Source organism: Megalops cyprinoides, chromosome 22 (assembly GCF_013368585.1).
Source record: "Megalops cyprinoides isolate fMegCyp1 chromosome 22, fMegCyp1.pri, whole genome shotgun sequence".
NCBI classification, from domain to species: Eukaryota; Metazoa; Chordata; class Actinopteri; order Elopiformes; family Megalopidae; genus Megalops; species Megalops cyprinoides.
The window spans coordinates 17891932-17910555 of record NC_050604.1 but is presented as its reverse complement, the minus strand read 5'-3'; the positions used below and the strand labels follow the sequence as shown (position 1 = coordinate 17910555).

The 18624-nt window shown below is 42.0% G+C and overlaps 1 protein-coding gene across 1 annotated transcript in view; it reads right to left on the bottom strand.

Moving 5' to 3' along the window:
• ndst3 (N-deacetylase/N-sulfotransferase (heparan glucosaminyl) 3) overlaps positions 1-18624 on the bottom strand; it is a 70888-nt gene that overhangs the window by 776 nt on the left and 51488 nt on the right. The window contains exons 7-13 of the mRNA XM_036516775.1: positions 12708-12890; positions 11739-11835; positions 10077-10200; positions 8099-8273; positions 4712-4882; positions 4070-4179; positions 2638-2740 (exon numbers count right to left, since the gene is read on the bottom strand). Coding sequence (XP_036372668.1) covers positions 2638-2740; positions 4070-4179; positions 4712-4882; positions 8099-8273; positions 10077-10200; positions 11739-11835; positions 12708-12890 — 963 coding nt within the window. The remainder of the gene's footprint in view (positions 1-2637; positions 2741-4069; positions 4180-4711; positions 4883-8098; positions 8274-10076; positions 10201-11738; positions 11836-12707; positions 12891-18624) is intronic.

Sequence of the window (18624 nt, the reverse complement as noted above, 5' to 3'; positions counted from 1 at the left end):
GAGGTAAGAACGCCGCGGCGGAGGAGAGAAAGACGAGATGAGGGTTTGGGGGGGGCGGGGGTTGGTTGGAGGTGGGAGAGTGGGGGAGGTTACACAAAGCAACGCCCGGAAGCCGCGCTCCCTCCACACCTCCGGCTTTGTGAGAGCCCCGGTGCGCTTTAATTACGGGGTGGCGCAGAGACTGAGCCGGGATCGGGGGGGGGGGGGGGAGGGGGCATTGGCAGCGCGGCTGACGGGAGTCCCGTACGGCTTATCTGACTGCGGGCGTCTGTCTCCTCTCAAACAGGCCATGGATCTGAGGCAGATAGCTGGAGTCCCCGCGGTCATTTCTCCACAATCCTAGCAGGATTTTTCATGCCTGTGTCCTTCACACAGGCAGGCAGCCCAGGAGTGCTGATTTATACATTGGAATGGCTGCCTCTGCCCAGGGACCGATCCCTATCTAAAGCCAGCCTGGTCCAGGGCTGGTGTCCTAGAGGCAATATGAATCCTTATAATTAGGTTGTAACTTCCTCGGTGTATCTGATCTTCTGCCAGATCCTCGCCTCCGTTGGGAACTGTCACCATGACGATGCCCTGATGTCACATTCCAGCATTGTCAAAAGTCAAACAGAACCTGGGAACTATTTTTTGAAAGTAATTCCATGGTATTTAATTAAACACACTTTTATGTTTATTTTTCTATATAGATGAATAGATATCTGGCAAATTTTCAGTGTCTATATATTTCTTCTAAGAGCATAATACAATATTGATGATCAGGAAATGATCAGAAACATGCATGCATAATTAATTGGACAGGTACATCTGACAGGAACTTGACATTAATTTGTATTTATCTGTACAAAGTTTATGAGCATTTGGAGCTAAACATCAGGGGAAGCGCTTTGTTGTATGCACAAAGCACATGTCAAGACAATGGCCCTAAGATAGCTGATTTATATACGCTTGGGATGTCCAGCCAAACACTTTCCCTGGGTTTAATCCTTTCACAGAGTCACCATGGGTGCTTTTAAAGTGAAATGTGTGACAGAGGGCAGGGTAAAACGGCCACTCTTCCCAGAATTATGATACGGTGGACACTTGGTGGAAGCGCTGAATTATCAGAGATAAAGAAAAATGGCTTGTAAAATGACACCATGGTGAGAACCAGATGGAATTTCCCTATGTGGCACAAGCCCCCTCACTCACCTAGGTGCATCTGCTGCAAAGCATGCTGGGAAACCCTGAACCGACGCATCAACAATTAAGACACAAAAAAATCGAAACCTTTCAATTCCTTTCGGCACGACAACCAAGTGTGTCGCCTTTGTTTCTTCTTGACAGAATATTTATCAGTCGACAAATAAAGTTGGACTTAGAAGAGTGGACTGCATAGAGACGTGCTTAATGCTGTGTAAAACATACTTCGGAGAGGTGAATACACAAGATTAAACGCAAAGACGTAGATAAATTATTCAAAGGAAACAATAGGTGTCGCAACCCCCCTGAGGATGAAAGGGCCGGGAGAGAACAGATAATAGAGATACAAAATATGATAGGCAGAATGAGTAAGCAGAAGTCAAAAAAGATGCAGTGCTCTCCTGGCTTCACCGCTCCATGTTTTCAGCAGCTTTGATCAGACAAGCTGTATCTCCTTATGGCATAAGTCACCTCTGTGAACGATGGGTGGAGTGTCAGTGAATGATATCATGTCAGCTCGCTGCTGCGGAAAGCAGATCGTTGAAATACGACCGTTACGCAACCGCCACATTATTGACTGGTCTGTTTTTGATATTTTAAAAAATATTTAACACATTAAACATGCAGCATACGGCAAAAACATTGTTGCAATGCTACTTATGTAGTCTATTGACAGTAAAATGAATTCAGCTGAGTTTAGGAGGAAATAAGTCCATTACTGCTAAAAATGTTTTGCCACTTCAGTACCCAGTGGAGCATTGTGCTTGTGATAATCAATAACGTCTAGGAAGCCTTTTAAACTCTACATTATTATTTCCAAAGTGCAGTGCTTGTTTTCCAACGATTTCTGCTACAATAGTTGGTCTTTCAAATGTGGTGGCTACAGGTATGCAGACAATGTCTGCAATTACCCACCACAACCTGCAATAGAAGCTCAGGCATTCATTCCGTTGACATTAAAGTGCGATTTATATTCGAATTAGCTCCTCAGCTATTTAAGATAATTGTTTTGTTGCTTAGCAGATACCTCAAATTTAGGGCAATGTTTATTCACATCCTGCAATCTATTAACCCATTGATGTGTGGCCCTTTTTAACTGCTTTAGGGTATAGCCTTCCTTTGCTCTACCTCCCTTTTGAATATAAATGATAATATAAAATATATTACAAAGATTTATACAATATAAAAGATTCACAGCATTACCTTAGCTCACCAGCAGAAGGGAGGGCAGCAATTTATTGTTCATGATTCTGAACACAAAATGCAAACTATTGGTCCACCAGACCTTGAATTAAATTTTCAGTTATGCTCCCCTGGGCCAAACACTGTAATACACAATGGAGGTGGCTAATAATTGCACTTAAATACCTGTTTTATGTCTGTAATTAAGGCCTGTAAAGTAGACGTTTTTCCCTTTCCTCCCTACAGTGGCAATGAAGAGAAAGAGCGAGTTACCTCAGCGTCCATGGACGGGTACTTCCTCCCTTTGCTCTTCCCCAGGCATTTGGTTCTCCCGCCTTCCAGCAGCTGACACCAGAATCCCTTCTGAGGGTCAAACCTGGAAAACCACAAAGCCAGCTCCATCCTCACTCTGCACAGACAGGACCAGGAAATGCCCAAATACACACAGCACCAATAACACCCTGTGGGGCCCTGCCGTTTTCCTAACCCTATCGCCATTGTATCATAAGGGAAACTCATTCTCACTGGAGGAGCATGGCTTTCTATAAAGCCTGTTGGAGTTAACACCTAAGTAACAGTGAACATAAAAATCCTCTAACATTAGTATAACTCATCACACTTTTGCTCTGATAACCATTAACATCAGTGTGGGTGCTGTTGCATCCTGCACAGAGAATGCTGTGGTGATGATTCATATCGCAAACATGGGATTACTGCCATTGTGGCAGGTGCTGCAAACTGCTACATCCGGTTGCTGTGTTCTTTTATACCTTTGTTTAGAGACTTGTTCTGTAATAAATCTTCAAAGATTTTAATTTGAGCCCGGAAGGCCCAGGGGTACGCTGTACCCCCCTACTCCTTCAGTGGTCTCTAAGGAACTGTAGAGCCAAGAAAACCTGTCTGAAGAACTCCCTGCTTGGCAGAACACTTGATTTAAACTAAAAAAGGACAGACGGAATACATGCGGTCATATCGTATCTATTTTAAATCTCTCCTTTCAGCTTTGGGGGGTCTATTAGAAAAAGAATGAGCCCCTCTAAGCGAAGCAGAGAAGAAAGGGTCTCTGCTGTTCGGAGACTGGAGGAAGGAGATGGGGGGGTAAGATGTCCTTGACCGCGTGCGCCGGGGAGGGGGCTGCGGGCGGAAGGCCGCTTTCGCGCGCGCCTCAGCAGGAGAACCGCAGCAGAGATTAACCCCGCCCGTCTCCGGCTCGGTGATTGATGGACCTGTCGGCCGGGCGGAACACGCCGAGGCCCCCCTCTCAGCTGCGTTCAGGATGAGGAGGCCTCTTGGCATTAAGATGAGCCGATTTCTGATATTTATATCGCCGTTTCGGCACAGCACTTTTCCGAACGCCAGAGGCGAGACCCCCCCCACCCCTCCCTCCCCCGTCAGCCCCACTGGTCGTCGTCCCTGGCGACACATTTCAAGTGCTCTGAGAGATGGCAACAAGTGCGCTTTTGGGGCTGCGGTTGATATGGATGCATAAATTATACTGTGTCTTCAGCAGTGACGGAGCTCCTCTTTGTCCACCCGGCTGATAAGCCTCAGCTTCCTTCATATCAGATTGAAATGTTGTATTGGGGGGCTCCGCTGTTTCCTAATGGTCCTTAATTAAATGTGGAGAGCAACCTCGGGATGGTAAACGAGCCCTTTTAATTACCGAGGCCAGTAAGATAATCCCCTTTCCACGACGATAACTCACGTTAAGGCCTGAGAATAATTATAGTATGGAGAGACTCCCAGAAACTTCTGGACCTCGTCCATGACGGCCGCGGGGTCGGTCCTCAGCTGCTGTCCGTCTATGATCAGGAGCTGAGGAGAGAGACACCACAGGGGTAAAGCAGCTGTGCCAGCAACCAGAAGGTTGTGCGCTTGAATGTCTGGTGCTGCTGTCCCACTGACGATCAAGTATTCAACTTGAATTGCTTGAATAAACATGTCCAGCAAACCATTCATGGACTATAAACTGTGTGAGCATTGCTTGATAAGGTGTGCTGGCTTAGCAAGTAAATAATAAAATATTTAAACAGTGTGGCATGAGATTATTGCAACGATTATTGCATGCTATAGTCAAATTCATGTGTATATAGCCGAGCATGGCTGAAACAGATAATGTTTCTATTGGGAACACAGCAATTTCCTCTAACACTTCAGCAGGTCACCATAAAATGGATGCATTTGATAAACTGATCTCTGCTATGTTTTTTATAGTGGTTTTTCATTATAAGAAAAAAAAATGACATGATATATATTCTCTTATTTAAAGATGGGCTGGTGGTGGTGGTGGTGGTGGTGGTGGTGGTGGGGGGGGAGGGGGGGGGGGGGGGGGGGGGGGGCTCTGTACCTGACTTGGGGGAAAGTAGCTGAGCCACCTCTCGATGTGGACAGCGTACAGGCCCGGTATCAGACAGCGGTTCTGCAGGGACCGCAGCTCGGCTGGGGCGTGGTGGCCTGCGGAGATCACCTCATAGAAGCTGTACCTCAGGGCAGCTGGGTCTTCATGGGCTCGCTGGTGCTGGAGGAACATCCACACACAATACCGACGTGTTCATTTAAGGGAATACTGTGCTCTCTTCATAAACCAGTACCTTAAAATTTCTACAAACTTTTCTCATACCTTTTAAATCAAAAGCTGAAATTAAATTTTCTTTATTGTCTTTTTTGTTCCAAGTAAATAGATAAACTGAAAGTTAACCCCGGGGAAAGGGGGTTGTTTGATGTACCTAACACACATCATGGAGAATGCAATTAAAAGGCAGAATTAAAATTTCTTATGGGCAAAAACCTTTCCTACCTTTTTTATGAAAATACACACAAACACCCACACACACTCTCGCAGACCCACCCATCCACAACCACCCACAAACATCCACACACACACACACACACACTTAGGTGCACTGTTAAAATACAATACAGCAAAAAAATGCAGCTGTTTACCAAGCCTGTATGATAGCATCCTCGGTCACAAGAGATTAATACAAGCCGAGACTACAGCTATGGAGAATTTAGTGTGTTTGCACTGCGGATAAAATTCCCGGGTAATGATATTCCTTATCACCTTAACGAAAGACAAAGCCGCTTTTACACTTTTTTTCTGGTGATTTTTCATCTGAGACGGTGCTTCCCCACTTCGAAAAAACAACAGCAACAACTACGACGACAAGAAAGGTCCAGCCGTGTCATAATCCGCCTTGTGCTCGCCACGTTTACAAATCAATATTGCCTCTTGCAGGTGTTAATTCAAACCCGTGCAATTAAGAACCGCCGGGATGAGGAGGGGGGAAAAAATCGTAAGGGAACGAGCGAGTCAATTAACACTACACACCGGCACCTTCTCTCCACTTCCCAGGGACTGATAAAATTCATTTCAAATGAAGCCTCATCTATTAATAGAGGAAATTAAAGGGACAGCTCGGGCGAGAGAGCATCTCTCTCTTCCCCGCTCTCTCCCCGGTAATAACCGCACCCGGGGCCCCGAGGATGTTGCTGCTGATGAGATTTCTCTCGTCTCAGCACTCCCACCTCGCGGCCCACCCGCTGACAGCGCTGACTGCGACACAGTGCTCCACGGCACCCGCAAACACGCACAAGGAATCGCCCCCGAAAGGAAAATAACATTCCTATTTTAAATCAGGACAGCTGTACACAGGAGCCTCTCAAGTCATTCTGCTTTACTGATACGCATCCTTATGCATCCGGAGTGTATTTGTTGTCTCGTTTGACAAAAAGTAAATAGGTAGTACATCAAAGGTAAGTAAATCATTTAGAGAATAACCTGTTGATTTTGAACAGTTATAAATAGAGAATATAGTCACTACACTATATTTACAACCATCCTCTCCTACTTTACATAGTTTCAAATATGTAATAAGTAATCTATGCGTTTCAAATTGAGTAACAGTTAAGCATGTGTTCTGTTTTACAGTGAACTCCAGAAATACTGATATAAGAATTAACTGCATATAGTGATTTAAAAAATCCTATACTAACACTGTTTAAAAAACTAAGAATCAAGCCAAATAGTTTTAACAATCAATTCGGGCTCATTTTCAACATGTAATATGGCACCTGCTGTAGTGCAATGGTGCACAGTTAGTGAAAAGGCTGTTGCAGTTTCAAAACAGGGTATCTTATTTCCTGGCAATTACCAATGTACCTAGCACATAAAATACAAAGTACCTAGCACATAAAGATGGAAAAGTTTCGCAGTTTGGCTAACTGCCTGGATGCCAGTCAACATGGCAGGAATAAGAAAAATGCTTTCTACTGATGAAAAACACAGCCGTCTGTCTTGCGAAAGTCTTAAGAGCACTGAGAAGAATGGAGCTGAGATATTGGTCATTCCACAGCCTAAACTGTTTAAGATTCCATGAGGAAGGAAGATGTCACATCCTGAAAACAAATGCAAACCAGCGAGGCACCCTGGTGGCAATTATCATGGAGACACTCAAAAATAAGTAACGTGAATCAAATGACTATTTTCTGTTTTAGTCATTAATTTAATTTCTGTTCAGTTCAGGCACAGTGCCAGATATCAAGTGGTCATGTTTTTTATGAATTCTTTAAAAAAGGATTGTATTATATAGATAACACTGTAGCAATACTGAACACTTCAAACACATTTTGTTCCATATTTGAAGGACTTTTCTTAAGACAGTTCTCAGTTATTGGAATGCCCACTTTACTTCTTAATTCAATATATTCATACAATATATATCAAAATGCATAGCCAGAATTCAGGGAAAAAAAAGAAAAATGGAGTACTTTGTGTACTTTGCCTACAGAATTCCACTGCAATGGGTCTGAAATTCCACACCCGGCAATGTAATACCTTTCCTCAGAAAAATCCTCAGATAGACTGAGGTTTACTCTCTTGACATTAAAAGTTCACTTTGAGAGAGAAAGCCTGCCATTTCAGGCGACTCCCAGGAGAATACACCTCTTCCCTACACAGACCTATAGACTTCATATTTCAGGCCTGGTGAATTCTGAGACTGGAAGTCAGACGGATATATAGAACAGGAAATGGAAGTTGAAGGTGAGGTCAGTTCTGTTCTATTGTCCTCCATGCTCATGCTGGGTACACCATTTATCTATTAAAATGATTTGCAGAGGTGGTTTTACAGGGGACTGCACCATGGGTATTACACAAAGAGACATGCAAGAATACATAAACATACACACCCACTAGCATACATATGCTCACACACACACACACACACACACACACACACACACACACACACACACACGCCTCAATTTTACATTTACATATATTCACATACAAAACTCAGTTTTACATTACATTTATTCACAGTTTTACATTTACATTTACACTTTTATCCAAAGCGACTTACAAGAAATAATAAGACAAAAGCAATAAATGACAACAAAGCACAATAATTAACCCATACAGCTGTGATGACATTTTGGGTTAGGCATAAAAATATTGCTAAATGTATAACACTGTATGTATAAAGCAAAGGGAATATGCCAAAACAGTTGAATCTTTAGCATCATTGTTATAAAAATATGCTGACAACAGATTTTGCGTGACTATAATTACTAATGCATACCTGTGAGCTGCCAAACATCATTCTACCGCCTATCCACTCTCCGCCTGATGTTGTGCAAAAGTAAACAGGAAATGTCCTGTAGCTGGGTAATGGAGTTGGCCGTGGAGGGCCACAGGCCTCTGGGGCTCTGCCCCTTGCAGGGGTGCGCTTACCTGGTACCAGGAGTAAGCCCGGTCTGACGGGTTGATCAGCAGGGTGATGATCTTCGCTTTCGGCAGCAAGGCCGCCGCGCGCTTGGGCGAGTCCTCGGAGGGAAAGTAATTTGCACTCTTTTCAAACAGGAAGTCTGTGGTTACATTTGAGGGAACAGGAAAGAACTCCATGTACCTGCAGAAGAAACAAAGGACTTTTAAAAAAAAAAAAAAAGAGTAAACAGAGTCAAGAGCTATTGCGCTGTTCTTGACTTTTTTGAAGAGGGTGGCACAGTGGTTAAGCAGCTAGGCCTGTAACCCATAGGTGAGAGGGTCAACTCCCAGGCACAGCACTACCATTCTACACTTCAGCCTCATGCTGAATTCAGCCGTACCAGTATTCAGTATTCTTGTAGGGTATGCTGAGAATAAGGGTGCATGGGAAATCAAGCAATAAGTGTATTCATACGCAGGCTTTGAAAAGTAAAATATGAACTTAATCCTGGGGTATTCTACAATGTGTATGTTGCATATATTATATCTTTGAAAATATAGGTATAATATACTGATTGAGAAAATTACTGCCATTTTGGACTTTTAAACATGCTTTCCATTTCTAAACCAAATTAGCAACATGGGATATTATTTGATCAGATCATTTTCAAGTCAATGATTGGTCAGCTGGCTGTTTGTGGTTCTGCATGTGCATGTCATACATCCGTATGGTAAGTAGATGTGCTATTCTCCACTTACTTTCAAGACCGCTGCAGCACATTTTGGAATATAAATTTGCAAAACTACAATTCCAAGATGGTAAGATTCCCCTCAGTTCTGAAGTGAAGATGGTCACATTTCTGGAACACGGGATACGTTTACCGCTTTACACATCTGAAGATGGATGCCGCGTTTGTACCTGCACCAGCTTTAATACTGACACAATTGTTCTAAAATATTTTGTTAGAATACATTTTTGGAGGGGGGACAGGGGTGAGATTGGGGGTGGGACAAATGAAAAAAAATTCCCAGGTACCCCGATATCTCATACATATAAATTTTTGACCCAAATCTGCCAAGAAAAATGAAAAATCCTAGGCACGTCACTTTTCAGCACAGGCAAGTGGACTGATAATAACAATGTGTGCAAAGTGAATAAAATGACCTGGAGTACTTATCCTTCAATTGCCTCCATTTTTGCCAAGGGCATGAGCAAAAGCAAATTTGCCCAATGTGAGACCTTGAAAGAAACTAATTTCAGTCTAATATGAATGCATGACTCCTGCTCTGACATTACGGAAACAAAAAAAGAAATCAGTCATCACTTTGACTGATCCATCACACACACACACACATACACATGTACGCAGACGCACGCATACACACAGATGTCTGCTTACGCATGTATGCATTTACACTCACAGGTGTACAGGCATGTGCGCGTACGCACCCACACACCCACACACACACACACACATACACACACACACATACACACAGAAATACACATTTTCTTCACTGAAAGTCTAGAGGACTGAGATGCACCTTGCTTTCCTGGTAACACTGAATATACATTCATCACAGTGAAAATTCAGAACATTGGCTGTAGACAATTAAAACTGTGAAGCTGATTGTTGCTTCATATAACCTTTCCGCTAATGACCGCTTACTTCCTGGATCTTAGTGCAACAACAATATTGCTGTCTAGCATTGAATAACCTGTTCTCATTTCCCCTCTATGTAAAGCACATTGGAAAAGAACGATAAGACCTTATCTCTGGCTATATAAAAAGCTTTCCTTATACACTTTATCTCAAATATGGATATGTCCCCCAGTCACAAAATCATTTTAATTGCATCCAAAGGAATTTCTGAGGTTGTGCAATGGCTCTACCAGGCTAATCTCTTATTGGCTCTTATCACATGTAGATACACATGGACAGAATGGATGGCAAAAGCTAGTAAATTCAATCTGTTTGAGGGCATGCATTAAATTGTCTCTTACCAGTCAATGCCTTTATGGTAGTTGTTAGTGTTGAAGAATTGGACTTCCTCAAAAGTCTTCAAACTGGGGAAGTTGCTTGATATGGAGGGATGCATTATGAGGAAGAGATACAAGGCTGTGGTCCCTGAAAAAGACAGGTTTGGAGAGGGAAAAACAGTTTCTGTTAATGATAATAATGACAATGACAGGCCCTGCACAGACATACTGTTGCTACTATGCCAGAGATCTGTCAAATACGTTATCAACTCAAATACTTTAGACCGGCAGGAAGTCAGGAGTAGAATGTGTAGAATGGAGGTCAGATGTTCAATACTAATATGCACTTTCCTACTCTCATAGTCTGTATTGTACACTGACTTTTTTCTTATGTTTATATACTGGTAGAGATTTTTGTGCAAAGTTGGTTCAGCACAGTATATCTGCCAAACACATACAATAAAACTATTTTTACTAAGTACGACTTTCCAAATTTCTACCTATTGGAACCAGGAGAGGAGCCCAAACACACATGCAAGGAACAGCTAGTTTAACAGTGAAAAATAACATACATTGCCACTGAAAGATCTATACTGGATGACATCATTGCCCTATTTTTGTCACCAAAACATTCCCCACAGTACACATATGGATTCTGAAGTTTTCCCTCCCTTTTTCTACTTTCACTTTCTGCTGTAAGATCTACTTTCTAACAAGGCAGCTATCTTTGACACCAATCAACTATTTTTAACAGAAACACCAAAAAAGATCTCTCCCTGAGTCATTCTCATTGGATAGCTTTCACATCCCTGGCTTCTGCTAGCAAAGACTCACATGAGCGAAACGCAGAGATACATTTTTCTGTTTTACATGAAGCAGGCTGAGTTTTGACTAAGGATTGGCCTCATTGCAGAATCATAACACACAGCCAAAATGCATTATGGATGATGGGGCTACCTGACTATAGAATGTAAGACATTAAAGTTAAATCCAAACTGAGCCGGAGGTTTCTTGTTTTGTAACGGTGGGGCACAGACAGAGGCAGCACAGTAGAAAGTCAAAGGCAGCTTCACAGCCTCTGATCCGTTTGAAGGCTCAGTCGTCTCCTCTCTCCGCTTGACTACAATGACTTTTGTCAACAACAATGCCTTTTGAATCAATGCCACTTGCTAAAAAATAATTTATGTTAAACCAGCGGATGAAAAAAAAAGGAAAATGATGACAAAAGAAAAGACCTGCAGAGAAACCGGTCTGGTTGAGTTTTCTCATATTACACGTCCTTGTCTTCAATACATAAAAACACATCCTGGTGTGCTCGTTGCCAAAGGCAATTAAGCAGGACCTCTGCCCTGGGAAAAATAACTGCTAAGTGCTCTGTTTCTCCCCTTATTACAGGTCATGCCTGACTCCTAACACCTCCAAGCAAGTGCACAGATCAAGATTTCTGTCTTGTTATGTCAATCTCTCTCTCTCTCTCTCGCACTCTCTCACAGTCTCTCCCACTGTTGAGAATATATACAAACCCACATGCCATATCAAGGAAGAAAAGAGATGGGGGAAAACAAGATAAAAACAAGAAGCAGGATTACTGATATCACCAAAGCCTCTTCTGGAAATACAGGGCAACATTTTTCCCTCTTATTCCCTCTTAGAGGTGGAAATCACCAGCATACACTGTGTACATACCAGTCTTCTGTGGACCAATCACCATGAACTTGGGGAGACGGTCACAGGTCTTCTCCTTCGACCAAATGTCCTTGTGTCTCTTGTCATCACAAGGGTTCTGAAGGCAAGCGTAATTAATCATGAGAGTGTGCTTTAGGTCATCTCCACACATCCCCCAACACATATGCGTGCACACACACACACACACACACACACACACACACACACACACACACACACACACACACACACACACAGAATCACTTATCAATCATAGCTGTCATGAAACGTATAGAGTATATGGAATCCACCTTAATCAAAATTATGCAAGATACAGACATTGGGCAACAGATGAAAATGGCAGTGTCTGAAAGTCTGAAAGCCCTTTATATTTATTCATATCATTAACTAAATAAGAGTAAAAAATATGGTACAAGATTATTTAATAAATTTAAAAAATTATTTAAAAAAATAATATACCTTAATCCTAACAGCATATAACAGATTTTTCAAAATGGATTAATGGATTATATTCCAGAAAACATTTATTCACATCTGTTTAGACAGGGGTATGAATAAATATGCAGTGCACTCCATGTAAGGAAAACAAACATATGCAAATACTGTATTTAGAGTTTAACCTGAATTGTAACAATTGTTTTGTTTATTTTTTTTTTGTTTTGTATGGATGGTCCAAGAACACATTAAGCCCATGGCCTGTACGAATGCCTGGTGCGTCCCAATAAACGCTTTCCCTGAGTTTAAAACTTTAACCACAGAATGACCCCAGATACCTCTTCCACTGTGATTTCCCCATGGGTGTGTGTGTGTGTGCGTGTGCGTGTGTGTGTGAGTGTGAGTGTGAGTGTGAGTGTGAGCGTACAAGCACAGGGAGGCTCAAGGTAATGACAGAAGCAAGCAGAGCGATGGGCCTGGCTCCAGGAGCTACTGTACAGCCAAACCCTCGTTCTCCCTGCACATGCGGCTGACCTGCCAAAGCGGATGCCTCTGCTCGGGGAACAGCTGGAAATACTTGTGGGCCAGCTGGAGTGGAGGCAGGGTGTGCAGGTTTAGGTTGGTCCAGCACCGAACAAAGTTTGCCAGGTTCACAAACGTGTAAAGGCCCAGCCGGTCGTTCCCGTAGTTGGATAAATGGGTCATGAAGATGCTTATCTATATATAAAGAAAAAAGAGCGAGAGAAAGAGAGAGAGAGAGAATACATACCTTAGAAACTGCACAAAAGAACTTCCACTTGCTACCTTTAGATGGCAGCATTAGGATTTCCTGAACCAGGCATATGGGTGGTAACAGTTTTATAATTCATCACCGTTAGAACAAATTGCCTTGCCTTAACTGAGTGTTTAGAATATTTCATTATATGTCATTCTGTTTTACCTGCTGAGGAGGGAGAAATTTAAAGCCACAGCCAAAATGCTGTAAATGTACAGATTACAGCTCTAAAATTTAAACCTGTTTTTGGGAGTAAAAGTAAAAGTTAGTAGAATAAGAACGCAGTGTAGTAACACAGGACCAGAGAACTGGCAGAGGAATTCCCTTTCTTCTGAAATTCAAGTTATATTATGTATTTGTTCATTGGGCTTTTAACAATTAATCTCCTGAATATCAAGAATCTTTCCTCTGGCCTTGCATGAACAACCCATATAGCTGTACAATGTATGTGATATGGAAATCATATAGGAAGGTCATGTTGTAACACTGCTAACAGCAAAAATATCTCCCCCCAAAACTATTTCTCCTTAAAGAACTATATACACAGAGGTTTTATTTTAGAGTGATTCCAAATATTAATTTATGTGCAAATGAACAGTATATAAATACAGTAACTGCATTTTGCTATTTATATTCAAACACATAGGGATGACTGATACTAGACAGACATGAAATAACAGACAATAACGGTTTCATTTTCAGTGATATTGATATGGATTCAGGATATGTAGAATAAGATGCTTCTAATACAATCACCTCTCAGTTGCGTCTACAATTAGCCGTATCACTTTCACTGTGCGGAATAAATTCCATCTCAGCTTAGTTTGACCTTCAAGCAGGTAAAAATGCTAATGACACGTTCCACTAAAGTGTTCTCTTTGATGGTTCGGGTCTGAAACGGCCCTTTCTGGTTCACGGAGCACTTGTTTATTTTATCTCTCTTTGGCCTTGAAGAAAATGTTTGGCTGCTTCGCATTTTTCAATCCTTCTCAGGGTGCCTTTCCAGTCAAGAAATTTTTCCTCAGCTTCTGGCCAGCTGTTTACGCAATCCCTCTGGCCATGACCCGGGCGCGCGTTTGACGCACGGAGCTGAGGTACCGGGGCAGAGCTGATTTGGGAAGGGATATCTGGAGGCGGTCTGGAGCGCTGACGGTCAGATTGACAGCGCTCTGACAGATGAAGGTGATGGATGCGAGCATGGGGGGGCGGGGGGGATGAGATGCAGTCATTGGGGGGGGGGGGGGGGGGGGGGGTTGTGGGAGATGGGGGGGTGGCGGTTGGAAGCTGTTCGGGGCTGGGAGAAACAGCAGCCGGCAGGGAGGTTGCCCAGGGGTCTCTCTGAGCAGAACCGCAGACGTGACCACCGCCCATCTCTGAACAGCGCTCACAAAGTCAAGCCTTGACTGTGATGCTGTCAGCCTTCACACTGATCAGAGCGCTCATCTTAACACCCTGACTGCAATAATCCGATTTCTAAAGTACTGCAGAAAACATATCATTAGATTCAAAGATTTCTGTGTCAGCGCAGCCAGCTGTAATGTCCAATATACAACACGTACACCTACTGAAGTGTTTATTTGCAAGAGGAAAAAAACACCACAGAGCAACCTGTTGGCATAACAACAGCACTCGCTATGTAGGGATTGATTGCTGTGTTTTTAGAGCACTCATCTTAAATCAGTACTTTCTACATGTCAGTCAGTGACATAATTGGATTTTAAAAATTGCTTTTGAGATCTGAAATCAATTCCAACAATTTCATTGTGGAGTTATTTGTGAAAATGTTTGCCTCAATTTAACTGAAGAATGTGGAGAACATGTCAACTAAATTTAACAACACATTGATTTATATTGCCAGCCACTATGGAGGGTAATCTCACAGAATTTGAAAAGCGTTCTTACTGCTTGCATGAACTCATGTCAAACCTTCTATCAAGACAGTTATATAGAACAGTTTTTCAATGCTTTAATAAAATGTAGGTGGGAATGAATTAATCCATACGATTGCAACAGATACACTTTCAATAATGCCCTTAATGCATTAGCTGTATATGGCGACTGAAGCATATTATCATGTCAGAAGACACTTTCAACTCAGGTAACCTCAAAACCCCCATGTGAATTGCTGCCATATATCTGAGAGGAAATTTCTGCGTTTAAATTAAGGGATATCAGGTAGTATAGCACACTGCATTCATAATACAAACCTTTCAACAACTACAGCTGTTTGAAACATATTCATTTCTTACGCGTAAAACAAATCAGGGTAAACAACTATTTACTTCTGGGAAACCACCCTCATCATTTCACTCATCGTGTCAGTCCATTTGGATCCCTGAGCAGCTCTGCTGTGGTTGAGAGTCCTTTAACAAAGTGTTTTCTGGCTGACAATGCCTGCACATTCTTGGGTTTGGAGACCATGAATATTCCATCCCAGCTCTCAACTTGTTCTTTTGAGACGCCCGAGTTTTGATTCACTCGAATTCAGCCAGGCCCCGCTGACTGACATCAAACGAAAACGGCTTTCCATGACAATCGCCTTGGTCTAGATCAGACACAGTGATAGAAAGGTGAACAGCCTTTTTTTATTTGAGTGGCAATTCACTTTCGATTTGAAGAGAAGAAAAAAAAAACAAAAAAAACAAGTGTCTTTGAGCCTGTAAGAAAAGAGCCTTTGTTTCAGGCCAGCCTCTACGCCTCAGTAATTTTGTAGGTTGTTCAGGGAAGAAGTATCAAATAACTTCTCTGGTTAGAAATAAGGCTAAGGCCAACTTTAAAAGAGATCTTTTCTAGTGCAGATTACACTCAGTTTAAAATAGCTAGATGTGTCAGGATGACAGCTATCAAACGCAGAGACGTTTTCCACGTCAGCTGGTGGGGTTTGAATGCACCAGCATTGTGTTGCCTCTCCTTGTGGCTCCCCTTAACTTTTCCTGTCGATATACTGTAGTTGAGGCTGCTTGCATCTGACAGCCCATCCTCACAGCTCTGGGATTTGTGGTGAAGTGTCAAGCCCGAAAGTTTTTTTTCCACAGTTTGATAATGCCAAAAGATACGCCTTAGGGAGCAAAAGAGGGGACGTTAACAGAAGCCATTAAAATGTGAATAATTAGGGAAATGACACATTTACAATACCGCTGTGCCATAGCAATGTGGGCAGCGATTCAGTGCGGTGTTTTCAAAACACCGACAGGACAGACAGACAGGGGTGCCCAATTCAGACGGTGTCTGGTAAGGAGACTTATTTTTCTTAATATAAGTCTCCTTGACTAAGGCACTTAGGGTATTTGGATCAATTAATTGCTGCATTCCTCCCAGCTCTGAGACTTACGTCATTTAAAGAAAGCAGGAGAATTCACTGGACCGTGCTGTTCCAGGTCCAGAAGCAGATGACCTTGCTGTAGAATCTTCTTTGGGGTCTGGGCGGATGAGCCTGTATAATATCTCACTGCACGATATTCCAGACTCCATCCTGACAGTTTTAATTTGTGTGTAAAATCACTTGCCATGCTCTACATGAAACCCTCTCCTGAATAATATGTACTACCAATCAGAGTTGAGTGGCTTTTATAATAAATTTTTTTTTGCATGTGAAACCATGGTTTCATGGTCGTTGTCAACAAACCTCACCCCTGATGTACATTGCGGAGTTCCCTTGCTACAGTTTTAAGTGACAAAAGCTGGTTAAATAGCAGAAGCTGGTTAAATAGCAAAATCACTCTTGAATTTAAATGCTTAAGTAGGTTGTGTTACACTGGCTGTAATTCATTGACTACAGGCACAGGTAACCTCTTTGTGCCACACGGATTTAAATGAACAAATCTGTAGCTCAAACCCCCTCCACAGTAAAAAGAAAGCCAAACCACAACAAACCTATAAACTTCCTGAATCGTGTTTGAGGTAAACTTTGTGTATCACAAAGTGTACCTTAACTGTCCACCTATTCATAACATTTTTTTCCCAGACATCATTCCCTGTGCTTTCCCAGGGCTGAGCAAAAACGGAAAATGAAAACAGCGATTTTTATTTCACACACTCTCGCTGGATGCGACTCTTACTCTCCATTACGATAAAAGCCCTTCAACAAATTGCGCTCTTCCCTGTGGTTCATGGGAAATATATATTTTGATGTCATTTATCTGTGCTTAGGAGGAATAGTACCGAAATTACATTTTGGCTCGTTCGCTCACAGATGTAACTTAAAATGTCACTCCATTTTCCTTGAGATAATGAGTGGCAACTTCAGCAGCGCCAGTCATTGGTAATAAAGCTCCGATCACACTCCCCCCTTAGCTCTGAAGGCTGTAGCGGACACTGTATACAACGATGGCACTTTGATTGATCTGCACTCCTGCCATCCAGGGGAGGGAGCGGCTCTGAATATTTATTAGATGGCAGGACACCCTTCACACAGCATTTCACAAGCGAAGGAGCGAAAAGACATTGTATATTGTTTATGATGGCAGGCATGAATCAATCAGTCAATCAATGTCAAGCATTCAACCGATCAATGCCAATCAATCACTTAATCAATCAGTCAGTTTCAAGGCAATATAGCTTAGCATTGATATAGACACCAGAGAAAGCCTCAACCAAATTAAAATATACACATGACAATAGTGTTTGCTCACTAGGAGCATGAAATATTACTTGATTCCCATGTTATATTTGCCATTCATTATGGTCAATTATGTTTACCATTTATCATTTATTATTAATCATGCAAAAATGATCAACTTTATCATCAAATAAATACATTTCTAAAAAATAAATTACATAAAACTAGCGTATATCCTCAAAAAAATCAGATATATTCGTTCAAATGTCTGGGATCGGTTTAGAAACATTTAAAGAAATATCACAGAAGCAATTTAGGAGAAGTGATAAAAATCACCCACACACCCAGAAGAAAACCTATGATAGCTCACACACTGAACGTTTAAACTGTTTTTCTGTTGTGGTCACAGATTACAAATACGTGAGTGCTGTACAAAGGACCTACCTGAGACACTGAATTAGTACACACCGTGAAGTGACACATCACATCAAGACGGTACACCAGAAACACTGCAAACCACCTTCTTCTTACGTCATGGGCTTCGTATTATTCTTTCTTTTGTTTAAATTAAGGACACAATGTGAAGAAAATACTCAACCCGCCTTTGAAGCGGTTTCAAAGATCTCAGTTTGTACTCAGCAACACACGCCCAGAAAAAAGCAGCACATGAAGAGGTGGCGTTCCCTGCATCCTTCTCCTCAGTTTGCAGATAATAAAGAAAAAGTAATGCTCTGTCTATAATTGATTTCCTATCCCTGACCCTGACCTTATTCAAACTTCATACCAGGAAAGAAAACACATTTAGCTGCCACAGAGCTATCAGCCTCCAACTCTCCAGTGTTAAGAAAAAAAAAACAGAAAAAGCAGCCTGTGGTTTGATGGGGCCTTCTGATTTATCTGTGTCTAAATTGTGTAGTCTCCACCATACACCCTCCTGATAAAATCTCATTTTCCAAGACCGTACAGCACAGTATTATGGGCCTCCTGCTACATATTTATTTATTTATTTACTCACTTACTTATTTAGCTGCTGATATATTTGGTGCCACCCAAATATAATAAATAAAAAACTAATTTTGTTCACTGCATGGGGTACTGACTTTATTAACCTCTATGAA